This window comes from Pimephales promelas, chromosome 7 (assembly GCF_988280905.1).
Source record: "Pimephales promelas chromosome 7, fPimPro1.hap1.1, whole genome shotgun sequence".
Taxonomy (NCBI): domain Eukaryota; kingdom Metazoa; phylum Chordata; class Actinopteri; order Cypriniformes; family Leuciscidae; genus Pimephales; species Pimephales promelas.
This window is the reverse complement of record NC_142775.1, coordinates 34037426-34065150: the sequence shown is the minus strand read 5'-3', so window position 1 is coordinate 34065150 and position 27725 is coordinate 34037426. Positions and strand designations below refer to the sequence as shown.

The window sequence follows — 27725 nt, the reverse complement described above, 5'->3', positions numbered from 1 at the left end:
TTCATGTGTTGTGAAACGCACTGAAATGGATGTTAACATGTCTATGCGATTGTACTGTTGTCTCTATTTAACTCCACAGAGCCAAGATATCCACCTGTGTTTGATAAAAAGCTCATACCCGTGGATGTGACAGTGGGAGATACTGTCGAACTGGAATGCCACATGACGGGATCATTGCCTATAAAAGTTACTTGGTCCAAGGATCACAAGGACATCCGTACAGGGGGCAATTATAAGATATCGTGTGTCGATAACACCCCTCATTTAACAATTTTGAAGGCTGATAAAGCAGACTCCGGTCGTTATTCTTGCCATGCTAGTAATGATATCGGGAAGGACTCTTGTTCCACAGAGGTTTCTGTGAAAGGTATTTGGTCACTGCTTTTTTGGTGTGACTGTCTTCATTGTCTTTATTGTCTTGGTCTGACCTTATGGTGCTTTATATCTTTTACTTTTGTGTCTTCCATTCTTCATGCCTTTGCCTTGGTAATGTTTTTCTTTGCTTAAAATATGGCGCTGTTGAGCATCTTTCACAAATTCTTTAGTTTTTGGTATATGCATTTAGATTCCCTGTCATATATGTCCTGTCTAACAACACCTCTATTTATTGTTCCTATAGAACGTAAAATTCCTCCTAGTTTTACCAAAAAGCCTGGAGCAACTATTGAGGACATTGAGGGCAAAATGGTGAAGATTGAGGCTCGTGTTGCTGGATCACAGCCACTGACTGTCAACTGGTATAAAGATGAAAGAGAAATCTTCACCTCTGACTGTTATGATGTAACCTTCAAGAGCAGCCTGGCTGTCCTGTGCATCAAAAAATCTCAACTGTCAGATAGTGGCACTTATATGTGCAAAATCTCCAATGAAGCTGGCACTGCCTCTTGTGAAGTGTCAATTCAGATTACAGGTATTCTGCTGGTTTCTATGTCAAGTTTTTCTTATGTCCATTGTCTTGTTTTAAATGTTCTATTGCTTACATAAAATACTGTGGCAATGTCGTGGTACAATGACGGTATCAGAAGTTAATTTCATGATACTAAATGTAATTATTCTTGGAAGTACCTATGGTAGTCCCATAGTACTTTCTTGTAAAATATGTATGTAATACAATGTGAAATGTCCCTTTTATAAATGACTTTTTTTTTAATACAGAGCAAAAGGTACCACCAAGCTTTGACTTGCCTCTTAAACCAGTGACTGTGACTGAGGGTGAGCCACTTACCCTCAGCTGCCATGTACGTGGATCTCCTCCTCTAAAGATTCAGTGGATGAAGGACAGACATGATCTTTCTTCATCTGCAAACACTAAGATCACATTCGTTGATGGCACTGCCACACTGCAGATGATTCGTGTATCTAAGACAGATACTGGAGATTACCTCTGCAAAGCAACCAATGAGGCTGGTAGTGAGTTCTGCAAGTCTAAAGTCACTATCAAAGGTAGTAATTTTCTTCTATGTGTAAGAAAAATAATGGTTTTATCATTCTTGGTAATTCTTGGCTGATTTTATATTCCTTAGATTTTTTTTTTTTATTTGCTTTATCCTAACCTATCCTGACCTTATGTTGGCTATTTGCCAATATTACAATATTTGAGTAATTATTAATCTGTTCTGTTTTTTTTTTTTTGTGTGTGTTTTTTTTTTCTTGACCTGGCAACAGGTTACTTTTGCCAGGCTAAGTATATGCTTGTTGCTTGCGAAGAAAAATAAGAAAAAAATATTTTTTTTATGTAAGAAAAATAATGGTTGTATCATTCTTGGTAATTCTTTCTTTTTTGGCTGCTTTTATATTCCTAAGCTTTTTTATTTTATTTGCTTTATCCTAACCTTGCCTTATCCTTATCCTAATCTATTTGCCAATATTAGAATATTTGAGTAATCATTAATCTTTCATTAATCTATTTCTGTCTTCATTTTCTTGGCCTGCCTACAGATTACTTTTGTATATGCTTGTTGCTTACAAACAGGTCTCAGTGATCGCCAAATCTGCTTCTTTGCAAATGTTTCATTGCCATTCTTATTCTTCCTGCAGCTGTGCTTTTTGAAAAAGTTCAACAGATCTTGAGTTTTTGTTGTTCGAAATGATTTAAGCCTGGTTCTTGAATATCTTCAGCTAAAAATGTATGTAACTCACTGCAAAATTCCTTTAAAATATTCAGAGAAACCAGGAGCACCTGCCCCGGCTGAACCTGCCCAGGCAAAGGCCGCACCTTCACCACCACAAGCAGTTAAAAAGTTGGACAACTTGTTCTTTATTGAGGAGCCAAAGAGTGTCCATATCATTGAGAGTAAGTGATGCTCCTTTTCTTTTTCATGAGTGGACTGTATTAAAATGTGGAAGAAAGTGTTATTGAAACTTTTATGTTTTTACAGAGGGTACAGCTACCTTCATTGCTAAAGTTGGTGGTGACCCCATTCCCAATGTGAAATGGATGAAGGGCAAATGGAGGCAGATGACTCATGGTGGCCGCATCAGTATTGAACAAAAGGGCCAAGAGGCCAAGATGGAGATTAGAGAGGTGACCAAATCTGACACTGGCCAGTACAGATGTGTGGCTTCAAACAAACATGGAGAAATTGAGTGCAGCACAGACTTGAATGTTGATGAGAAGAAAGAGACATCTTTAGAAGTGGTCAAACTCAAGAAGTAAGTGTGTGTCAAATTGCAAACCATCTCCAAGGACCCCTCTCCACCAACATTAGTTAGACATTTTAATGTAAAATAACTTAATAAAATGGTAAATTTGGATTAAATACATGGGTTGCTATTATTAAAGCTGAACCATTTGTGCCTACTTGAGTTTAAGTTAAGTTTTTTTTAATGATGCAATTGTGCCATGGACCAGTAGGGGTCATGTCCCCCAACTTTGTGAAACACTGCTTTAATACCTGCCCTAGTAAACTATACAAGATTACCTAAGGTTTTTTTTCTTTCTTTTTTTACAGGACTCCATCAAAGCAGAAAAGCCCTAAAGAGGACAAGGAAATTGACATTGTTGAGTTGCTTAGAAATGTTGATCCCAAGGAGTATGAGAAATACGCTCGCATGTATGGAATCACAGACTACCGTGGACTCCTTCAAGCTATTGAGTTTCTGAAGAGGGAAAAAGAACAAGAAAGTGGAAGACCGGTAATATTCAGTCAGATAATAGTACAACATCATCAGTTCCTTTGGGTGATAAGCCCGAACACATTGTTTCTGTATCAATTTATGAAACATTACCTAATTATCTCCCTGACACATTTTAGTGTCGTTCCAAACAAATGCACTGCAACCTTAACCTTTGTTATTAAAACTTTTAATTGATTCATGATAATACTAATTTTTAGGGATGGGGCCGATCCGATCCAGTATCGGTATCGGGACCGATACCAGCGTAATTCACGTATCGGATTTTTCCGATCCAACCTGCGGAGAAATCCGATATTTATGATCCATGTCTGCGCTTTAACGTTGGCTGCTGAAATGACTCCAAAAGGGATTCCTCTGCTAGTCTGCTAGCTGGCTGCAAACTGTGGAATGGATATCCTGAACGGAGGTGCAGCTCAATCATAGACTGTAAAAAATAGGGCTCAATGAGACACACAGACGCCCGCTCAAGAAATCCATTCCGCAGTTTGCAGCCAGCTAGCAGGATAGCATTGAGCTACCAATATGTTCGCTGTGTGGAAATCCTATGGTGGAAATACTTCACACTGGAAACACCGCAGCAGAGCAAGACAGCAAAATGCAATGTTTGCAAAGCCGTATAAATTAAACTATTTGTCTGTGATGATGCATGTTTGCAATTCGCAGTCCAGAAGAGAAAGAGAGAGAGATCTCTCACGCGGTGCCACAGCACGCACAACACGACAGCCCTGCTTAATGAGTGACGACAGAGAAAACATAGCCTGGTTACACTTTAGATCTGTGATATTAGTCTGATTTCCAAAGATTAAAGAATATATTGAGGTAAAAAAAAAAAACATTAAACAATAGCCGCATTCTGTGTAGCCAACTTCCTTCCCATCGCGGCGGTGCACTGTCATTTCTCCGTAAAACTCAAACTTTAAGACAGAATCAGCACGATCAGTAATTGTTGTAAAATGCCGTCTCTGCTGTTGCTAAATTGCGGGACGCTTTTAATAATAAAAAGAGCTATTAAAAGCACAAAATTTGCGCAAGAGGGCGGCGCGCGCTCCGAAACAGACAAGCAAATTATACTTTCCCAGATAGCAAACTGACATTGAATCAACGTGGAAATAGGACATCGAAACAACGTTGATCTGACATTGTTTTGCTCATCGAATTAATGTTGAACCAACGTCAGATGCGTCATTCTTTCAAAACTAACGGAAAATCAACTTGAAATCAACGCGTTGTTTCAACGTTATGAAAGCAAACCAATTTTCGATTTCATTTAGCTTTGAAGAATGCCGCGTCTGACGTTGGTTCAACGTTAATTCGATGAGCAAATCAACGTTGTTTCAATGTCATGAGAGACGTCGTTTCCACGTTGATTCAATGTCAGTTTGCTGTCTGGGTTGGGCTTCATATGCGCGTCTAAACGATCAAATGTAGCCTGCACAAAAATGTCAAAACGACCGGCTTGGAGATTATCACTTAACTACGTTCATTTTAGACATAAACGGTTTATGGAAATAGTTGGGAGAAAATATGGTGCATCAGTAGACTATGAAATCCGCACTAGTTCTTAAAGGGGCAGCAGTATAAATGTGACGATTGCGACATTACTGCGAATCAAACAACAAAAGGCAAAGAGAAAATCACTCACAGCTCTTGAATTAATAACTTCAGCTTTAATAAGCATAAATCTATCTATGATAAACTTTGCAGTGCTATTTTACTTTTGATTAGTTTATTATAATTCTTTTTAGACGATATACCTGAATGTTAGTAGACCTTCCTGAAATTAAAGCACTGTGTAGGCCTGTATAATGCGTATATCTTTGTTTAATTGTCTATCTATTGTTTAATATATCTATTATATATATATATATATATATATATATATATATTGACATAGGCTACATACGTACGTATCATCCTTGTTTGTAGAGAGGTGTTTATTTCAGCATCATATAAAATCAACAATAATGATAAATAATGTTAAAGCAAACACAGGTCTGGTATCGGAAAAGTATCGGTATCGGCCGATATCCAAAGTCAGGTATCGGGATCGGATCGGAAGTGAAAAAATGTGGATCGGTGCATCCCTATTTTAATTGATAAATCTTAAAGGGATACTTCACCTCTGGAAAGATGAATGTCTATTTAAAATGGGTCATTTATGTAGAAGAAATGTGAAATAATTTTTGAATTTGGAGCTTTCTAGACTGAGAAAAGGCAGAAAATGTATTTTTGGCTTATGTGGATGAAAGACAACAACTCCCAGAATGCACTTCCTTCGCTGCCCTAGGAGGCCACGCCTACCAGTAACCACACAGTAGTTTAACAAGTCTAGGCTACTAGTGAGTCTCCGTGATGAGTCTGCCCAAAAATGTGTTTCGAGATCGCCCAAAATGTCCGGGATTCGGCTTTTGCGTTGTACAGTCGCCATTTATTATGTTTACTGTGGCGAGCACGACGAGTGAGGGCCGCGGGAGAACCGCACGAGGCCTGTGGCGTGAATACTGATGAGTGACACCTGTGAGATGCACCGATCTTGTATCTCTCACAGAAGAGCGGGAATTTTCTTAGCAATGTTAAAATGCACATCAACTGATCGCTTGTTTAGCGTTTATGTAAACACTACATTCAGATTCACCAATCAGAATGAATTCAGTTAGATTGAAACAAAAGATCTGCATGTAAACATGGCGACTGCATAAAGAAATAGCTGAATCCCGGACATCGACGGACGGACATGTCCGGAAAAAGAGGATGGTAACTCTGCTTTCTCGACAGAACAAGAGCCTGCTAGCTTAGCTTCCAAAAAAAGATGGCTGACACTATGTGTGATCCCAATCCTCCATTTTTGACCATTCAATAGTAAGACTGGTTTTCTAAAAATGGAAAGCTTAATGCAAATGGGTGGAGTGTCCCTTTAATAGTTTAGCTTAAAGGGTTAGTTCACCCAAAAATGAAAATTAAGTCATTAATTACTCACCCCCATGCTGTACCAACCCCGTAAGACCTTCGTTCGTCTTCGGAACACAAATGAAGATATTTTTGATTAAATTTGAGAGCTGTATAACTACCACATTGGCTCCTAAGGGACTGCCTCTTGACGGCCCAGAAAGTCAATGAAGAAAATGTTTAAATATCCCAAGTGACTACCGTGGCTCAACTATATGTTTATCAAGCGACGGGAATACTTTTTGTGCGAAAAAACAAACAAAAATAACGAGTTTATTCGACTATTTCTTTTCTTCCTTGTAGGCCAGAAACGAGACTTCCTTAGATTTCCACGACGCATGCGCGAGATTTGCGATCTGCTTACACTACTTCAGATCGCAATTCTCGCGCATGCGTCGTGGAAATCTAAGGAAGTCTCGTTGAGCCACGGTAGTCACTTGGGATATTTAAACATTTTCTTCATTGACTTTCTGGGCCGTCAAGAGGCAGTCCCTTAGGAGCCAATGTGGTAGTTATACAGCTCTCAAATTTAATCAAAAATAACTTCATTTGTGTTCCGAAGACGAACGAAGGTCTTACGGGGTTGGTACAGCATGGGGGTGAGTAATTAATGACTTAATTTTCATTTTTGGGTGAACTAACCCTTTAAATTTACTAAATCAAAGAATATGGTCACGGCAGGCATTTAGTGACACCTTTCAGGAACTCAACTTTCAAGCCAGGGATGAAAGTAAATTGTATTGATTGTTTCACTGCTTGGATTTATTATATTACAGGAAGTGGAAAGTGGTGCAAGAGAGTCTGAGGAAGATTTGGCTAAACTTGTTGCTGATTTGCAAAAGAGGATGGAACAAACAGAGGTTTGAAATCTATATTAAATATGTTCTTTCAGACAGCAGAAATGCTTGAATATCATTGTATAATATAACAGACTTGTTTCACAACTAGCTCTTACAATGTTGTCTATTACATTATTGCCTAGAATTTCTCACTTTGCTAAATACAGCTTTGGTTAGTGTCAAAATGTTGTGTCTAAATACTTTGTGGAGCCACTGCATGTAATTTATAGAGTGTTAATGTGTTTTCTATGCAGCCTGTCACTGTGGTACGTGATATCACAGACCAGACAACTGCTGTTAAGAAGGAAGCTGTGTTTGAATGTGAGATCAAGATTAACTACCCCGAAATCACACTGTCCTGGTACAAAGGAACCCAAAAACTTGACAGTGGTGACAAGTATGACATCAAAATTGTGGGTGATCGTCACATCTTAAAGATCAAGGATTGCCAGACAAGAGATGACGGCAATTATCGTATTGTGTGTGGCCCACATATCTCCAGTGCCAAACTGACAGTGCTGGGTATGTAGCAACATCATTTCCTTTTAGTGAATGCAAAACTTTATAACTATAATTATAAGGTATGTTTTTACAATATTGACCCTTATTGTTTCTGCAGAGGCTGAAGTGGAACAGCAAATGCAGGATGTGGCTGGTAAGGAAGGCCAGACATGTACATTGACATGCCAGTTCTCTGTACCTAATGTAAAAACCCAGTGGTTTAAAAATGGGAAGCTTTTAGAGCCTCAAAGCAGATATACATTTGCTGTGGACAATTACACTCAGAAGCTCTCAATCAAAAATGTTAGACCTGAAGACCAAGGAGAATATACCTGCAAATATAAAAATCTTGAAACAACTGCAAATCTTTCGATTGAAGGTTTGTATAGATTCACTGAACTGTCAGACTTATTAATACTGTAAGTTATGCCATCTACTAACCTCTTATATCATCATCTGACTACTTCTTCTTCACCTCTTATGGAAAAAGAACTCTTCGTATTTTAAATGCCAGGGATATTTTGTCTTCACATTTTCCTGGCTTTCTTTTATAGCAAATCCTAACAGACTGTACTATGAAAAAAAGATTCCACATCAGATTCAGTCCTAATCATCCACCTTGCGTTATCTTTTTCTAGCCAAGCAAATACATTTCACCAAACGCATCCAGAACATTGTGGTGAGAGAACATCAATCCGCCACTTTTGAGTGTGAGGTGTCTTTCGACAATGCTATTGTAACGTGGTATAAGAACACTTGGGAGCTTAAAGAGAGCCCCAAATATACCTTTCAAAGTGAAGGGCGACGGCACTTCATGATCATCCGCAATGTTACCTCTGCTGATGAAGGTTTGTGGACTTCCAGTGTGGGACCATTATTCGTTTTAATAATATTTAAAAAGAAGGCCCATTTAACCAAATCAATAATCCTTTAGGCGTGTACTCGGTCATTGTCAGATTGGAGCCCAGGGGTGAGGCTAAAAGTACAGCTGAACTTTATCTGTCAGGCAAAGGTCGGTACAGCTGTCGTGATCCAGCATTTACTTAACTAACAATCTCTAGAATATCAAGGCTCCTTACAATTTTTTTTTATATATTTTTCCCCCCAGAAATTGAAATAGAAAGTGTACCTTATGGTAAGTATGTGATAATTATTATTATTTTTTTTAACACCTATAGTTCACATTGACAGATTATTTCTCATAGTCCATCATTTATACAAGTAATTTTTAAGAATGTTAAATAACACTCACACAGACATCCCGGATACATCAATACAAGTGCCTGAGGCATCTGCATTAACCATTGAAGGTAAGGTTGGGATGTTATAAAAATTACTTAAATAAATATATCCTTATCCTTAAAAATAAGAGACAGTTACTCACACACTTATTATTTTCAAAAAGCTGAGTCTTCCTCGGAATATTACCATTATGAAGAAAAAACGGAAACGAGAGGTAAAAATGCATTGTTATAAGAATTAAACTAACTTTTTCACATCATCCTTTTCATATAGTATCATTCACTAAAATTGACAAAAATCAATTAACCATCCATCTGTTCAACAACAAAAAAATCAAACAAATAACACGATTGTGTGAGTTTTTTTTTTTTTTTGATTTACCAACCTCTTGCGTGAAATAACAAAATAACGTCAATATTTAAAGTATTCTTCTTTTGAGACGTGTAACGACATTTTACTATTCACCAGAGTATGTGTCCTGGACAGAGGAGAGTGTTGTAGAGGAAATATCAGTCACAGGTATTACTGAGAGCTTTTGGGTCAACAAATATAATTCACCATGTTGTTCTAACCCTCTTTCCTCTTTTGTTTGCTCACATATTGTTATATCTGTGTCGTATGTATTTCTGACATTCATATAATGTTTTTATTTCCCTTTGTCTTCACCATGCCCTCACAATGTCTTATTAAGTTGTATTGTATGTGTTGGTAACACTTATATAGACTCTTTAATAGTTGCTGATGCAGTCATCATTAATTAATGGTTTAGTTCTTCATGAGTCATACATTAACTTATGATTATCTGTGCATTAGTTAAACATGAATTAATGCATATTAGTGCACATGTATTGTGAAGTGTTACCTATGTGTTTGTTGTGTGTTGTCATACAATAAGTAACTTTACCATCTTTTTAAACAGATTTATTTTAAGATTTTGTGTTGTTGTCATATGTTTCTCCAATGCCAGTTTTTATTAAAAACTTTCTTTGTCTCATCAGCCCCAAGGGTCCCGATCGAAGAGGCTGTCACTAGAAAAACTTTGGGAATGAGAGAGATGGCTCCAACAACAGGTACTGAAAGACAAAACAGCTCACTGCTTTTCTACTTGTTGGCAAACCTTTATTCACATTCACATGTGTCATGTTTATAGGTGTGTTTGTGAATTTGTGGTAACTTTCACATCCTTAGTTATGTGTGTCATCAATGTTATGTGCTGTCAATTTTTTTGAAATGCATGATCACTCTCAAAGCTGAAGCTACTAGTCTTGATATTATTGAATAATTGTTCTTAATATTCTCAAAGAACTCAAGGAACCTGAGCCATCTAAACCACCGGAGCTAAAAACTGAAGTACCTGTGAAAGGTATGCAAATGTCTGTCTAATGTGCTCCAGTGTTTCAATTTCTGTTTGTATAAAGAGCACTTTCTTCTAATTCTGTCTGTGATGTCAATATTCTGTTGTAGTGTAATTGTTTTTTTGTTTGTCTAATTAAATATTCGTAAAGCATTTGTAATCATTTTTTTGTCCAACAAGCCAAAAAGCCTGTGGAAGAAATAGTTACTGCAGTTACAGTGCCAGAGCCAATTGAACGGCCCACAGCAAAAGGTATGCAAAGAAAGAACACATGCCATTATTTCCTGTTCTGTGTCACATTACCTGGTTATTAATGCGTGCATATGCACCTCTTAAGCTGATAAAAGTCCTTTTTTACGCCCTCTTGTGAATGTAGATATTTTGCTTCAATGTTAAATATATGTTATGCATAAACGTTTTGTGAAATCAAAATCAGATATGACCCTCTTAATTCTTTCCTTTTTGTATGTCTGGTATCTTTATTGATGTCAAGTCTGCTTGTTCTTTTTCTTATAGCATGCAAACAGCAAATCTTGTGTTATCTTATGTCATCTTTTTCTATGTTTGATGTATGATTTTAACTGCTTCACACTGCTGTTTTCTTTCATTCATATCTCAACTCTTTTGAAACGCTACAAATGTACTAATACCAAAATATGTGTTATATGAAGAAGTGTCACAGCCAGCAGCACCTATAGCTCCTGTGGCTCCTGTACCTAAACCTGAGGAGCCTAAAGCTACACCAGTAGCTGAGCCCAAACCAGAACCAAAATCCAAGATTGAACTTAAGCCCGAACCTGAGGCTAAGCCTACTCCTGTGAAGAAGCCTGAGTCGCCTCCAGCTAAAGGTACTGTTAATTGCTTATGCTTCATGTTGTGTATTCATGTTCTTGTCTACAAGCTTTTTATATATCTTTCTTTGTTGTTGCAATTGTCCAGTTTCCATTAGGAAGTGCATTGAATGTGACGCTGTGTGTTGTTTGACATGTGGTTGTAAACAAATCATTACATGTTATAAAATTAATCTTAAAACAATACAATGCATGTTCTTTAAAGTTCTTGTGGAGGAAAAGAAACCAAAAGCACCAATTCAAGAGCCACTAAAGAAAGTGCCAACTAAACCTGAGGAAGTCATTGCAGTTCCAATTGAAGAACCTCTAAAGAAAGGTATTGACTTTAGTGTGTGTTCTTAATTTACCAGCCACACTCTTATGAAGAACATGTGACGTACAGTGGCTTTTGTTTGTCAATGTCTTTGTCCTGAGATTAATATTGTTTTTTGGTACCTACAGTACTTATTATTAAATGCTGTATATTGCTTCTTGTCCTGCTTCCATTAGGAAGCATGTTTTTTTTTTTTTGTGACATTGTGTGTTCTTTGACATGATTTTGAAAATATTCTTTAAACAATACAATGCATGTTCTTTAAAGTTCTTGCGGAGGAAAAGAAACCAAAACTACCCATTCAAGAACCACAAAAGAAATTGCCAGCTAAACCCGATGAAGCCGTTGCGGTTTTAATTGAAGAACCTCCTAAGAAAGGTATAGACTTACTATTTGTATGTAGGGCTATTTCTTTATCAACTTGCCACACTCTTATGAGGAACACATAACCCTACTGTGGCTTTTGTTTGTCATTGTCTTTGTCCTGGAATATTATTTGGTTTAACTTATGGCATATTGTTCATTTCTAATGCTTTATGTTGTGTGTTTTTCATATACATGTCTTTATGGGTGCAATTGTCCTGCATATTTTATGTGACACTGTTTTTTTTTTTTTTTTTAATGTGTGTGCCTATGAAATTAATCTTAAAACAATACAATGCATGTTCTTTAAAGTTCTTGTTGAAGAAAAGAAACAAAAACCAACTATTCAAGAACCACCAAAGAAAATGCCAGCTAAACCTGACCAAGCCATTGCAGTAGAAGAACCTCCAAAGAAAGGTATAGAGATACAGGTTTTGCATGTAAGAATATTTTCTGTTGTGTTTGTGTTTCTTTATTAACTAGCCGCACTATTATGAAGAACACTGGGTTTTATATCATTGTCTTTGTCCTGCAATATTATTGGACTTTGGTGTATTCTTATTTGCAGCTTCTACCATATCTTTTACATCTTATGTCTTCATTTCTTATGTGTCTTAAGTCTTTTATATTTAGTTGCATTCAAATCTGCCTAAATTTTCTTTCACCCTTCTTGTCTCACTCTTAAATCAGTGCAATTTGAAGCATTGTTCTTAACTTTAATATTCTTTCTAAGTGCAAGAACCTTCCAAGAAGCCAGAGGCCCCTCTGATATTGGCTACACAGAGAGAAGACTTGATTGAAGAAGAACTGCCTAAAAAAGAGACTGTTTCTACCCCTAAAAAGCAGGAAATTGTGCCTCAAAAGGAGGAAATTGTACCTCAAAAGGAGGAAATTGTACCTCAAAGGACAGAGGTTTCTCTTCCTGCTAAACAGAAAGAGGAAATGTTGCCCAAAGATAAAGATGTTACAGCAGGAATTGATCTTCTAAAGAAAGAGGTCTCACTTCCTTTTCAAAGGGATGTGGAAATTGTACCTAAAAAGATAGAGGTTCCACTTCCTGCTAAACAGGATGAGGAAATATTACCTAAAAAGAAAGAGGTCCCTCTTCCTGCTAAAAAGGAGGAAATCTTACCTCAAAAGAAAGGTGTTTATCTTCCTGCTAAACAGGATGAGAAAACATTACCAAAAAAGAAAGAGGTTCCTCTTCCTCTTAAAGAGGAAGAGGCAATTGAACCTAAAAAGAAAGATGTTCCTCTTCCTGCTCAACAGGATGAGAAAACATTACCAAAAAAGAAAGATGTTCCTCTTCCTCTTAAAGAGGAAGAGGCAATTGACCCTAATAAGAAAGATTTTCCTCTTCCTGCTAAACAGGATGAGAAAACATTACCACAAAAGAAAGAGGTTCCTCTTAAAGAAGAAGAGGTAATTGAACCTAAAAAGAAAGATGTTCCTCTTCCTGCTAAAAAGGATGAGAAAATATTACCAAAAAAGAAAGAGGTTCCTCTTAAAGAAGAAGAGGCAATTGAACCTAAAAAGAAAGATGTTCCTCTTCCTGCTAAACAGGATGAGAAAACCTTACCTAAAGAGAAAGAGGTTCCTCTTTCTCCTAAAAAGGATGAGGCAATCGAACCTAAAAAGAAAGAAGTCTCTCTTCCTCTTAAAAAGGATGAAATTCTACCTCAAGCAAAAGAGGTTTCTCTTCCTCCTAAAAAGGACGAGGCAATTGAACCTAAAAAGAAAGAGGTTCCTCTTCCTCCTGAAAGTTCCTCCCAAGAAATTCTACTTCAAGAGAAGAAAGTCCCTAAAAAAGATGTGCCTCATATTATGACTCATAAGAAAGAGATACTTCCCACACAAATTTCAGAGAAGAAAGAAGAAAAAGAAATTTTCTTCATAGAAGAAACTGCACGTCTACAAAAAGATGTGATACTTTCCGCACAAATTTCAGAGAAGAAAGAAGAAAGCGAAGAGATTTTCTTCAGAGAAGTAATTACACATCTAGAGAAGAAAGAATCCTTTATACCAAAACTAGAAGAGAAAGAAGAGATTTTTCCTAAAAAGAAGGATGTAGTTGCTGTACCTAAAAAACAAGAGGTCATACTGCATCATGAGAAAGAAGTTCCTGTTCCTGCTAAAAAGGGTGAAGAGATTGTACCCCAAAAGAAAGAGGTGACTCCTACAAAAGGTACAATATCAGATAACATCTGATTGTCTTTTCTTCTTACTCTTTACTTTCCGGTCGTAGAAACGATTTTCTTTGAAAACTTATCTTGAACTATTTTACTGTACTAATTTCTTAGTGTCTGTGTAGTCCCATATCTGTTTGTCTCTTGTCCATTGCCAGTGTGTTTTTATTCTTCTTCATTAACCTCTTACCACTCGCTAGAGTGATCTCTTGATCCTGTAGATGTGGACTTTCACTTATATATTTCTTAAGTACTGTGCTACCTGAAAAATGTAATACTTTGATAATTTAATATAATATTTTGGTGTGAACATGGACAGAATCTCCAAAATATGAACTACAAAGAAAGCCAGCTACAGTTCTTTTTCCACCAAAGAGAAATGAGAATACTGAAGGTACATAAATCAAACACCACTGGATTCTTTGCAATCTTTTTATTAGACCTTCTCCTTTCAACAACTTTTTTCTCTTGAACATCTTTGTCTTCGTATTCTGTTTAAATCCCATGGGGTATACTAAGTACAGCAATCTTTAATGTCTTTCAAGAGGGAGAAACCAAACCCCAAAATGTCCAAACTAATGCTGCTTCCCTGTTAAAGATACAGATTATGAAATCCCTATAAGATAATTTGTGTAAATTTGTATCAAATGTAATGACTCTTAAATTTAATCGTTCTTTAAAGAGTTGTTTAAAAGCCTGAGACAGTATTCATTCATCAAGTTATTTTTTCAGCAAAGACACATTTCTTACTTTGTTGTACGAAGTATACCCTGTTACCAGATTTACGATTCATCTCCATTACAAACGTAATATCTTTCTATTATCTATGAATCTCTTGGTTCCACTGTTGGGTAAAATTTTCTTCACAATTTTTCACCACATCCAAGATCTTCAAGAGCCAACTTCTGTCCTGAAAAAGGATGAAGTCATGCAATCAGACAATCAGAAAATTGTAATGAAGATAATGATATTGGAAGAAATTTCAAAAGAGCATGTCTTTCATCAAAAACCTGTATCACACACAGAAATGCTGTATGATGGAAGAAAGAGCACAGAAATTGACAGTTTACAAATTTTAAAACTGAAGGATTCTTCAAAAGAAAGTAGAGTGTCTAGTATGAGTAAAAACTTTTCTGATGAAAAGCCACCTAGAGCAATTGTAATGCCAGGTGAGATAAAAAAAGGAAACCCGTGCTTACATTAATTTTAGAATTGTGGATATGATCACTGAGAGTTTAGAGGAATCTTTTATTAGGAGCAACCCCTCTGAACTCTCAGTGATCCGAAATCTCCAATGTCAAAATAATTAAATTAGAAGAGTTGTTTCAAAGTCAGAGACAACATTAATCTTCTGCAATTCTCCTTTTACAGAAGCTATTTTTAAACATTATTCTTTTGAAGTGCAAGAACCTTCCAAAAAGCCAGAGGTTGCTCAGTTATTGGCTACTGAGAGAGGAGGTTTAATTGAGGACATAGGTTTTATGAAACCAGTTGCTGAAGATAGTAAATTAGAAGATATAGAAGGCAAGGAACCTCAAAAAAGAGATACTGATGCTTGTCACCAGAAAAAGAAAATTCCAGACAAACTGCCTAAAAAAGATTTTGTTATTGGCCCTGAAAAGGAAGAACTTGTACCCCAAAGCGAAGAAATTGTACTTAAAAAGAAAATGTTTGCTGATTTTCCGGTAAAGGATGAGGTTCCTCTTCCTCTCAGAAAAGATGACGAAATAGTAGGCCAAAACAATAAGGTTGCTTTTTCTCACAGAAAGGATGAGGAAATGTTACCTAAAAAGAAAGAGGTTCCTCTTCCTCCTATAGGAAAAGACAAAATTACTCTTCAAAAGAAAGAGGTTAAAGAGGAAGAGGAAATGATACCTAAAAAGAAAGCTGTTCCTTACAGAAAGGATGAGGAAATTATACTTGAAAAGAAAGAGATTATTCTTCTTCCCGGAAAGGAAGATGAAATGGCTCTTCAAAAGAAAGAGGTTCCTCTTCCAGCTAAACAGAGTGAGGAAATATTACCTAAAAAGAAAGATGTTTCTCTCAGAAAGGATGAGGAAACATTGCTTAAAAAGAAAGATGTTCCTCTACCTTCTAAAAAGAAAGATGAAATTGTATCTAAAAAAAGATATGTTGATCTTCCCCTTAAAAAGGAAGAGGAAATTGCACTTCAAAAGATAGAGGTTTCTCCTCCTGCTAAACGGGATGAGGAAATGTTACCTAAAGAGAAATATAGTCCTCCAAGAAAGGATGAGGAAATCGTACCTAAGAATAAAGAGGTTCCCCCTCCCCATAAAAAGGAAGAGGAAATTGCACCTCAAAAGAAAGAGGTTCCTCTTCCTGCTAAACATGATTCTCTCAGAAAGGATGAGGAAATTGCATTTGAAAAGAAAGAGAAGGTTCTTCCTCCAAGAACTGATAAGGAAATATTCTGTAAAAAGAAAGAATTTCCTCTTCCTCTTATAAAGGACGATGCTCTTGTATCTACAAATAAAGTGATTCTTCCCTCTCCCAGGGAGGAAGAGGAAATAATACTGAAAAATAAAGATGTTTCTCTTCCTGGTAAAAAGGAAGAGGAAATTGTATCTATCAAGAAAGGGGTTCCTCATAGAAAGGATGACAAAATTGTTCCTCGAAAGAAAGAAGTTATTTTTCCTCCCAGAATGTATGATGAAATATTGTCTAAAGAAATCCCTCTTCCTTTTAAAAAAGACGAGGAAATTGTACCTAAAAATAATGAGGTTCCTTTTCCTCTTAATGAAGAGAAATCCGTTACTCAAAATGATGCTCCCACACCGACAGCAGAAGTAGTAGTTCCAATGAAAAAGAATCAAGTTGTCACTGCTTCTAAAACAGAAGAAACTGTACCTCAGATGAAAGAGATCATGCCCACAAAAGAGAAAGAAGAAAGTACACTTAAAAGAGCAGTTGCTCCCTCTCTTGATAGGGAAGAACTTGCATGTCTACAGAAGGAAATGTCCCACAAACTGGAAGAGAAAGAAGATAATTTGCCAAAAAAGGTTCTTCCATTTTCTCAAGTAGAAGAACTCTTATCTGAGCGTAAACCACAGGAGGAAGATGTTAAGCCTAAAAAGAAAAAAATGGTTGCTGTCACTATTAGAGCAGATGCTATTGTACCTCAAAAGAAAGAGGTGACCCCTACACAGGGTATAATGACATCAGACAACATCTTGCGTTATCTTATTCTAAAACTTGGTGTCTTAGAACTTCTTTTAATCTTATACTAAGTTTTTTTTATGTCTGTGTGGTCTCGTATGTCACTTGCTGTCATTAATATTTATTGACACGGAAAGTAGAAATTTTCTTACAATTACATCCATTTCTTACGACTAACCTCTTCTTTGAGCTGTCTTGAAGTCATAAATACAGTTACGACCCCTGATCTTAAGTATTCTCTAGAGTGTTCGTCATTTTTCCTTTTTAGTGTGTTTTAAACTTTTTAAACCAGTCTAATGGTAAAATGGAAAAAAATAAATAAATAAAAAGGTTTTGGTTTATAATGTACAATTTTATTTGTGATATAAAGTGGCAGAACCAGAGAAGAAACCATCTCCAGAAAAGATACCATCTTTAGAGAAGACACCTGTTTCTTTGAAAGAAGTGGCACCCCCACAAGGTACAATGGGGATTCTTCAACAAAATCTTATTATGTCATACTAAATTTTTATGTTTCAGTTTGTCAAATTATTGTGGTCTCTTTTTATTGTTTGTCCTGTGAGTCAAATCCTTCATATCTTTTACAAATCATATCTTTTTGTTCATCATAACTTCTGAATTTTTCTCATCATAACACATTAAAATTTGTAATTTTCACAGTTGAAAAGAAACCATCTCCACAACCTGAAAGAAAGAAAGAATCTTTGCCCGAGCCTCAGGCAAAGACAGTTTCCCCAGAAGGTACTTTTTTGTTTGATATGTATGTGATATGTTTTGTCTAACAATAGCTTTTTTTTTTTTTTTTTTTTTTAAGCATATTTTAACCTCAATAGAGAGGGCCTTAACATTCTGTACATTTGCTGTCATATTTTTATGTTGTTTTGTATCATGTGTGTTCTGTAATAATATTGGTCAGTTACAGTCTTAATGATAAAAAGTTCACGCTTAGTGAACCACTCTGACTTGGTAATTAGTCTTTCATTTTATCACAATTTTGTGTCGTTAAGACACGCTCTCTTTGGGATGCTTAGAATATGTTCTGTCAAATCTATGTGCATGCATGTCCTTGTAGTTGTTTGCATGAGTTCTTAATACTAACTAATAATTTCTACAGCAAATATCTTCAAACTTTCTTACAATAGTTACTTAAAATATAAGCTGTGCGATATCTTCTCGTATCTCACCTTCTATCACTTGTACGGTTTTAATCTATAGAAAAACATACACTAATATCATGAGAATATTTTGCACATTACTACTAAAATAACTGTTCCTTTTATTTTAACATAAGCATATAGAGTAGATTTAAGTGTTTTATGTGTTTTATGTCATGCTTGTAATATCTGTGTGTCTATTTCTTAACCTCGATAGAGGTTCTTTCATCACATTGTTATCTTAAATGTCTTTCGACTTAAATTTACATCAAACAACACACTTTATTTTAATTTAAAGAAGTCGATAAGAAGGCTGAAGATAAACTCATCTCTAAGCCCAAAGAAGAGAAGATAATTCCAACAAAAGGTATTATGGTAACCACAAGTATATATCCCTGTAATGTGGTGAGAATGAATGTCTAGTACGGAAATCTCATCACATCTTTGAAATTCTTTTTGAAGTACTGACACCTAAAGAACCAGAAAAACCAAAGCCTGCTCCAAAGGAAGAACCGGTACTAATCCAACCAGTGGAAGGTACTGAAACAGAAACCCTTCTTCAAAATAACTCCCACTCTTTATGATATATCTTTATGGAATTATTTTAATTTAAAAAAAATGTATAAAAGGTAAGTCATAATCTGCTTCTCAATGTAAAAACTTCGCAAGGTGTGCTGTAATGTCTGTCAAGTTATGTTTTGTATGTGTTTCTCTTATGTGTAAGCTATTAAGTGAATGCACTCAATAGCGTCCCCTTTCCACTTAATAAAGATCGGTGTCTTATTTAACTCACAACCAGTGAAAATGCATATTTTCTGCACATTTTGATATCCATTATTTAATTTAGACACTTTTCTTTGCAGTAGATAAGAAATATTGTTATTGTAACTTTTTTATAACTTGTTTTTGACCACATCTCTAAATCAGATGGCGAAAAGGGACCAGTTTCTGCACCTGGACCAGGAAAGAAAGGTAAAAGCATTAAAAATGTTTCAATCTTAACAAAAATATTTCACCAACAGATTCACTTAACAGATGGTTAAGCTGATTTAGATTATATGTTCTGTCTAATTGTATTTGTGATGTTATTTTGAATTTGGTTATACATGTATGTATTAAAAAAAAAAAATGTGTATGTTGTCAGCTTTGTCACTTTGTATGTTGTATGTCAAAGGCTTTGTCCATCTTTGTCACTTTGTCTCTTATTGATTTTGTTATTTAGTCTTGTATTATGTTTTATGTTTATCTTGTCTTGTCTTGTATTATGTCTTGTCAGAGTTTGTTGTACTTGGAGGCCAAAGGATGTTACTGTGTTAAATGTGCTGTGGTTGTTTTTTTGTATGTACCGTTCACTTTATAATGCAATAAATTTCCAAATCTAAAGGCAAAGTTCTTGAAATAAAGGAACAAGACGGAAGATTTGAAATTCCTACCTTGAAGAAAGCTAGAAAAGTATCCAAAGATAAAGATGAAGATCAAGAAATGGTTAAACTGAAGAAAGTGCTCAAACCACAAGAGGAGGAATATAAAGAAGGCCCAAAAGTGTACACTGAGGCTCACACTGAAGTTGTCATAACTGAAAGTTATGAGGCAGAAATGCATTTTGAGACTTATGAAACTACCAAGAGAGTTGAGACAATTCAACCTAAGGTAGAAAAAAAGAGTCCTGTTGATCCTGATCAAACATCACCTCAGATTAAACCAGAAAGCGGAGTAGAAGAAAAAGCAAAGACCAAGACCATAGGAAAGGTTCCAAAAAAAGATACACCAGAAGAGCCTGGCTTCGCACTGAAAAAGGTTAAAAAGTTACCATTAGACAAAAAAGATGAAGAATCTGTCAAATTAAAGCCATTTGAGAAACCTGTAAAACCTACTGCCGAAACTGAAAAAGACACCAAAAAAGATGAGAAAGGAAGAGAACCTATAACTTTTGACAGAAGTAGAGAACCAGTTACTTTTCAGAAAGGAGAGCGACCTGAAAAGAATGAAATCCCAAAAGAACTTGATGTCTTGAAAAAAGAAGTGCCTTCGGTTCCTGATAAAAAGGAGCCAGAGGAAGTTGCCGTTAAAGCAGTAACTAGACCTCCCAAAGATGAAGCACCTTCAGAGCCTACAGAGAAATTATTTAAAGGTAAAGGTAAAATTCCATCTAAAGATCAGGAGTCTGAGAAGGTTCAACTTAAACCATTTACGAAGAAACCTTCAGCTGGATCACCAAAAGAAAAGGAGGTTCCAGAGCCAAAAGAACAAAAACCAATTGAATTGTCACCACTTAGTAGAGCACCAAAAGATGAAATTAAAAAAGAAGCAAGTATTCCACCGAAAAGAGTTGAGAGTCAAGAAACTCCAGACAAAGCTAAAGAGGTTCAGAAGATACCAACTGAAGTACCCGTAGATGACAAAAAGACGCTGCCTAAAAAGGTTACCCCGGTAAAGGTCGTTACACAAAAGGAAGATGAGAAAAAGCCTATAGTCACCAAAAAGGGTATTTTACCCAAAGAGGCTGAAGAGAAAGAAGAAATTATTCTAAAACCCGTTAAGCGTGAAAAGGGTGGTTTAGAGCCTGGAAAGATTCCTTCGCCCAAGGTTGTGAAACCAAAGCCAACTGAATTAGCTCCTGTGGAGAAGAAGCCTAGTGAGGATTTAGCAAAGAAGCCTAAGAAAGTTTCACCCAAAGACTCAATTGAAGCTGTTATCTTGAAAAAAGTACCTTCAAAGGTTTCACCTGAGATGGAGAAATTTGAAGAATCTGAAGTTGAGGAGATTCAAGTCCTAAAGGAGCTGTCTCCTGGAGCTGTACAGTTAAGAAAAGTGTCAACCCAGTTTGAGGAAGAAGTTTTTGAAGAAGAGTATGAGGCTGAATTTGAAGCTGAAGGTGAAGAAGAAGAAGCGTGGGGATGGGAGGTTGCTTCTCGGGATAGTTATGGCTCAGAAGGCTCTGAAGAAAGATATTTGGAGGAAGGGGCACTTGAGACTCCTGGGATGCCAGGGGGTAGACGAGGTGAGAGGATGGCTGTGAACTACACCATTGAATGCCTCATTTTCCATGCTATGGAAACCAGCCCCCTATTGTTATTTATTTTCTTCCCAGATAATTTCCATGTCTACATCCATGTTCATCCACATAAAACTGCTAAATCTTGTTTGCCGCCTTCTTCATCTTCTTTCGATCTTCATTGTGGCATGTGTGTTGTATTTGAATGTCTTTTCACCTTGTTTGTTGTTTATATGTGTGTCTTCATTGATCTGAAGTATAAGCACTGGTGGTAAGAACAGTTATCGTATTTGGATCATAATTTGTCATCTAACTAACTTCCCATTAATTGGAAGCATGATTTTTATCATCTTCATGACCCTTCATTCCCTATGTTTAGTATTTTCCTGTTTGTCTCTAAGTGTTTCTTCATTACTTGACATTTCAATTAAATTTTTCACATCCATAAATTGAAAATAATTGATTTTTGCTTGTTCAGAGGGAAAGCCTAAAGAGGAAGCTGGAAGAGGCAGGGGCTTGAAACGTATGTTTATTTATTTATTTATTTTTTCTATAGCCATTTTAAATCATTTATATATTCACTCATGACAGCTCTGGAATGAATGTGTCTCTATGAATTTTTAGTTTAATTAATCCTCTTTTTACATTACAGCAAGACAAACTCCTTCTCCTGGTGATGGTGGAAGGGGTAGAGGCCTGAAGCCTGGCGCTGGTGGTGACAAACCTCCAGGAGATTCACCATTTGGTTTCCAGCTCAAAGCCGTCCCCCTGAAGTTTGTAAAGGAGCTCAAAGATATTGTGTTGCAGGAGGCTGAGTCAATCGGCTCTTCGGCTGTATTTGAGTGCCAGATCTCTCCATCTACTGCTATCACCACTTGGATGAAAGATGGAAGCAATCTAAGGGAGAGCCCGAAGCACAAATTCACATCTGATGGCAAAGACCGCAAACTGCAAATCATTGATGTACAGCTTTCAGACACTGGAGAGTACACATGTGTTGCAAAGCTTGGCAACAAGGAGAAGACCTCAACAGCTAAACTTATTGTTGAAGGTAGTTCATAAAAATATGAATATACTGTCATCTCATTTAAAAGATATACTGTATACAAAACAATAATACCACATGAATTGAGATTTTCTTTTGTTTATTATTTTTTATTTTTGATAGAGTTACCAGTGAAGTTCACAAAGACTCTGGAGGAGGAAATGTCTGTGATTAAGGGACAGGCAATGTACCTGACCTGTGAGTTGAGCAAGGACAAGGATGTGGTCTGGAAGAAGAATGGAAAAGAACTCAAGAAAATTGCTGGCAAAACTCAAGTTAATGTCATTGGACTGCAGCGCTCTGTGACGATCCAAGACACAAATGATGATGATGCTGGTGTTTACACTTGCGAGTGTGAGGACATCAAGACAGAAGCCAAAGTCAAAGTCATTGGTATGCACATGGGCATCTTTATAGTTATTTACTTTATCTATTAATAGTTTTGCACAAAAAATGTCTAAACTAAATATCTAACTTTGCAGAAATAATCAGAGATTGGTTGACAAAACCTTTGAGGGACCAGCATGTAAAACCAAAGTCTACTGCCACATTCAAGTGCGAACTTTACAAGGACACTCCCAACTGGAAGTGGTTCAAGGGAGATGAAGAAATTCCTACTGACCCTACAAATAAGACTGAATTGAAAAAGGATGGAAAAGAGATCACTCTCACAATCAAGAATGCTCAACCTGATGATGTTGGAGAGTATGCCATAGAAGTCGAGGGCCGTAGATATGCAGCAAAACTCACTCTTGGAGGTGTGTTAGACAGACTTTTCATGTATTACCTTTTGCAGAATATTGTTTTTGTATTCACTTTAAATACTCATTTTGACTAATAAATTTAGAGCGTGAAGCTGAGATCTTGAAGCCTCTTGCTAGTATGGAGGTAGTCGAGAAAGGGGAGGCCAACTTTGATACTGAAATTTCTGAAGATGATGTGCCTGGAGAATGGAAACTTCGAGGACAGGTTCTGACAAGATCACCGGTAAGATAATATATAATTAAAGAAAATGCAGATTTATATAGGCTATTATACACAAGTAATTATATCATTTTTCATCCTCAGACATGTGATATCAGAGCAGAGGGAAATAAAAGATTCCTCACATTGAAAAATATTCAACTTGACCAGGCTGGAGAAGTCTCTTACCAAGCTTTAAATGCCATCACCAGTGCAATGCTAACAGTCAAAGGTATGTTGATGAGCATAAAATGTATGTCTGAACAAAAAGTGCAGTATTTATAAACTGAAGAGGGTGGAAAAATAACTATCTTGTGATAACTGTTATTCACACCTATAGAAATTGAAATGGACTTCACAGTCCCATTGAAGGATGTTACTGTGCATGAAAAGAAACAGGCAAAGTTTGAGTGCACGATCACTAAAGATGTGCCTAAAGTCATGTGGTTGAGAGGATCTGATATTGTAACAGCAGACCAAAAATATGATATCATTGATGATGGAAAGAAACACATGTTGGTCATAAACCACTGTGAATTTGAGGATGAGGGAGAATACACTATTGAAGTGTTGGGTAAAACATCAACAGCCAAACTGACAGTTGAGGGTAAGTGTTCATTCAAGCCATATTTCAGTCACCATGGGGTCCTCTGAAAAAAAAAAGTGTTTTGTTCACAAAATCACCAAGCTAAAATGGTTTTGCAATGGACTAACACATTATAGGTATGCGGCTGAAATTCGTCTCGCCGATATCGGATCAAACTGTTAAGGAAGGGAAAACGGCTCGGTTTGAGCTTGAACTGTCCCATGACAGTGTACCAGTGACATGGCACAAAAATGAAACAAAACTGCATCCGAGCAGAACTGTACTTATGCATGTTGATGGAAAGAAACATATACTAGAAATCAAGGATGCTACTCTAGATGATATTTGCCAAATAAAAGCAGAGGCTAAAGGATTGTCGACAACAGCAAACCTGACGGTGCTAGGTAACTTTTTATATGTATGATGGTGGTGGTGGTAAAATAAGTGGTCTTGAAGTCTGTTATCTAGTGATCATTAACTAAACAATAATGATATAAAAGAGTGTTTTATTCCACAAACTACATTACTGGATCTCTAAACTTTATTACTTTTTAAATTTGATTTACTTTAATATAGAGGGAGATGCCTACTTCACAGTTAAACTGCAAGATTACACTGCAGTTGAGAAAGATGAGGTCAATCTTGACTGCGAGCTCAGCAAAGATGTCCCTGTCAAATGGTTCCACAATGAGACTGAAATTAAAGCATCCAAGATGGTTACCATGAAGGTAGAAGGAAAACGAAGAATCCTAAACATCAAAAAAATTGAGGAGAAAGAAAAAGGATTGTATGTTTGCGACTGTGGAACAGACAAGACTTCGGCCACCGTGAGCATTGAAGGTTAGTGTTCAAGGCTATGCTCTACAAAAATACCTGTAATGTTTCAGGTCTTTTTTGTTCTATATGAATAATCTCTCTCTCTAAATAAATAAAAAATTCAGCTCGTGACATCAAAGTGGTGCGACCCATGTATGGCGTTGAGCTCTTCGATGGTGAGACAGCACGTTTTGAGGTGGAAATCTCTGAAGATGATGTCCATGGCCAATGGAAACTGCAAGGAGAACTCCTCTCTGCATCACCAGTAAGGCTACTGAAACTATTTGAAATTATGACAAATGTAACATTTGCATGAACGACTTCATTGTGTTTTTCTCTTTGTGGCAACAGGATGTTGAAATCATTGAAGATGGAGCTAAGCACATCTTAACTTTGTACAACTGCAAAGTGTCCCAGTCTGGAGAGGTTTCATTCCAGGGTGCCAATGCAAAATGTTCTGCCAATTTGAAAGTGAAAGGTACATCATGCCTACATTTTATGGTCTAAACTTTTACCAGCAAACTTAATCATTCAAATGAAAAGTGTGGAACTCAGTTCTGGGGGAAACTGCAAACTACCAGTTACACTTTAAGGCTAAAAACTTTTAGGATTTTTGTCCTCAATACATGCATACAAAATTAAATTCTTTAATTTTTACTGATCTACTATTTTTTAGACTGCTGTTTTATTAATTAATTATTTGAAATTAACTAGACTGCTGCTTACTCTGCAATATACCAGTAAGTTATTGAAGTGAAACAACTGAAACACTTTATCACAAATTAATGTTAACACAATCATTATAATGAGTTAATCAGTTTAATTAATTAAAGTGTGTGTGCTTGTAAATTTTAGTTATTTTATTTTTTTAAATGTTAAGTTTTTTTTTTTTTTTTTTTTTTTTTTTTGCTAAATCAGTTCACGGAGCACAGTTTGAGAGCCACTGTTACAGTTTATTGGATATGTTCTTCATTTATTTATTTTTTTGCAGAGCTTCCCATTACATTTGTAACACCTCTGGCTGATGTGCATGTATATGAGAAAGATGAAGCAAGGTTTGAGTGTGAGATCTCAAGACAGCCAAAAAGCTCCTGTTGGATGAAAGGATCTCAGAAGATTACACCTGATGATAAATTTGAGGTACTTCAGGAGGGCAAAAGACACATTCTGGTGGTCAAATCTGCTTCCTTTGAGGATGAGGCTAAGTACATGTTTGAGGCTGAAGACAAGAGAACGTCTGCCAAACTTGTTATTCAGGGTAAGGGGGAGGAAATAATACATTATTTTAAAAAGAGTTTGTCAAGTTTTAAGTGAAGACTACTGCCAGATTGAATCATGTGCTTGCATTTTTCGCCAGGCATACGTCTTGAGTTTGTCAGACCCATTAAAGATGTCACTGTTAAGGAGCGTGAGACTGCAGAATTCAGCATTGAACTCTCTCATGAGAAAGTTCAAGTCACCTGGTACAAGAATGACGTGCGTTTGCATCCAAGCAAAGTGGTGCACATGTCCGAGGATGGCAAGACCCATTCTTTGTCCTTCAAAGAGGTGTCTATTGATGACACATCTCTCATTAAAGTTGAGGCTCTTGGAAAAACTTGTGAGGCGATGCTCACTGTACTTGGTAGGTGTTAAAAAATAGGAATTGAAGAGTTCAGATGCAAAAGCCTCTAAGTGCCATTTGAAATTTTCTTCTAGAAGTGATTTCACTTAAATGACAATGATAATTACCTATTAATTGTTATTTAAGTGAAATTACTGAACTTAAATATACAAGTTTGATAAAAACCATCATTAAAGAAGAAAATTTCAGATGGCATTTAGAGGCTTTTGCATCTGAACTCTTCAATTGTAGTGTCTTAGAGAACTTATAATTAATTACATTCAATTTCCTCTTGTATATCAACAGAGGGAGAACCTTACTTTACAACCAAGTTGCAGGACTACACTGCAGTTGAGAAGGATGAGGTTGTCCTAATTTGCGAAGTGAGCAAATCATCTGCTCAGGTGAAATGGTTCAAAGACGGCAATGAGATCACTCCCTCTAAGAATGTCATCATCAAGGCTGATGGAAAGAAACGTATCCTGACAGTAAAGAGGGCAGAGAAGGGCAACATTGGCGATTACGCTTGTGACTGTGGCTCTGACAAAACAACAGCCAAGCTTAATATTGAAGGTATGTATCTTTATGTATTTGTGTGTTTTGTTTTGTTATAGATTAATAGATTCAATTGATAAAATCACTATGAACTACTATATCTAGTCTCTTCTCCTCTCCTCTTCCTTTCTCCGCAGAACGTGATATTAAGGTTGTCCGTCCACTGTACAGTGTGGAGGTCACAGAGACAGAGACTGCTCGCTTTGAGACAGAAATCTCTGAGGAGGATGTTCATGGACACTGGAAACTCAAAGGAGATGCGCTGCACCAGTCACCGGTAATTTCTTTTGCTCCAAAATACCAAAGAGTGATTTCTCAATAGCATATTAGCATAACTTACAGATGCTTTTTGGACATTTTGATGTTTATCAAAGCTCTAATTAGTTAAGAGTTAATTAGAATAATTTAATTTGAAATAAAATCATAATAATGGATTGTATTAAAGGAATAGTTGATAATTGTGTTATGTACACACTGTTCTAAACTTTCATTAATATTTTATAGTAGTCTTTACACAAAGCACCATAAAATTATGAAAGTATTAAGTACTTATTGTGCGATATATTTGATGGACAGATTGAAATTCAAGCAAAAAAAAATAAAGTTACTTGTGGCTTAGAACAAAATTTTCAATTTAAGGTGAACTGTTCCTTTAAGAGCTAAATTGTGTGATTTAATTTAAATTACCGTGAATTGTTCTCTGTGCTAAAATGATCTTTCAAGCATGTTTTTTATTTCATTTATTAGGACTGTGAAATTAAGGAGGAAGGCACCAAGCACATGCTTATCCTTTACAATGTCCGCATGGATATGGCCGGTGGTGTAGACTTCAGTGCTGCTAATGCTAAATCTAAGGCTCAGCTCAGAGTTAAAGGTAAGGAGTGATGAATACGATTCTTTCTTTGCATATTTTGGATACGCCAGAAAAATTGTATATCAGTGGAAAGACTAGAAAAATGTGTGTTGAGTCACAAGACAGATGATATGTGCTGCTTTAGAATACAGGATGTGAATTAAAGGCAGTTAAATTAGTCGGGCACTGCAGTTTATCATTAGCTCGTAAATTACTCTGACAGATGTCATGTAGTGATAACAGGG

The 27725-nt window shown here is 36.4% G+C and overlaps 1 protein-coding gene across 1 annotated transcript in view; it reads left to right on the top strand.

The window, feature by feature from the left end:
* ttn.2 (titin, tandem duplicate 2) overlaps positions 1-27725 on the top strand; it is a 161554-nt gene that overhangs the window by 46848 nt on the left and 86981 nt on the right. Inside the window, 47 exon segments of the mRNA XM_089133368.1 lie at positions 80-367; positions 620-910; positions 1156-1443; positions 2165-2293; positions 2379-2652; positions 2952-3135; positions 6861-6944; positions 7178-7445; positions 7543-7803; positions 8063-8272; positions 8359-8436; positions 8533-8559; positions 8681-8734; positions 8830-8880; positions 9135-9185; positions 9665-9736; positions 9970-10029; positions 10201-10272; positions 10710-10868; positions 11077-11187; positions 11452-11562; positions 11860-11964; positions 12287-12420; positions 12622-13732; positions 14029-14127; positions 17281-17370; positions 17571-17651; positions 18357-18431; positions 18527-18601; positions 18992-19036; positions 19449-21065; positions 21538-21582; positions 21712-22110; positions 22228-22497; positions 22587-22862; positions 22952-23091; positions 23173-23299; positions 23408-23674; positions 23791-24057; positions 24230-24493; positions 24595-24734; positions 24821-24947; positions 25461-25727; positions 25827-26093; positions 26379-26645; positions 26765-26904; positions 27375-27501. Of these exon segments, the coding sequence (XP_088989494.1) occupies positions 80-367; positions 620-910; positions 1156-1443; positions 2165-2293; positions 2379-2652; positions 2952-3135; positions 6861-6944; positions 7178-7445; positions 7543-7803; positions 8063-8272; positions 8359-8436; positions 8533-8559; positions 8681-8734; positions 8830-8880; positions 9135-9185; positions 9665-9736; positions 9970-10029; positions 10201-10272; positions 10710-10868; positions 11077-11187; positions 11452-11562; positions 11860-11964; positions 12287-12420; positions 12622-13732; positions 14029-14127; positions 17281-17370; positions 17571-17651; positions 18357-18431; positions 18527-18601; positions 18992-19036; positions 19449-21065; positions 21538-21582; positions 21712-22110; positions 22228-22497; positions 22587-22862; positions 22952-23091; positions 23173-23299; positions 23408-23674; positions 23791-24057; positions 24230-24493; positions 24595-24734; positions 24821-24947; positions 25461-25727; positions 25827-26093; positions 26379-26645; positions 26765-26904; positions 27375-27501 (9945 nt within the window).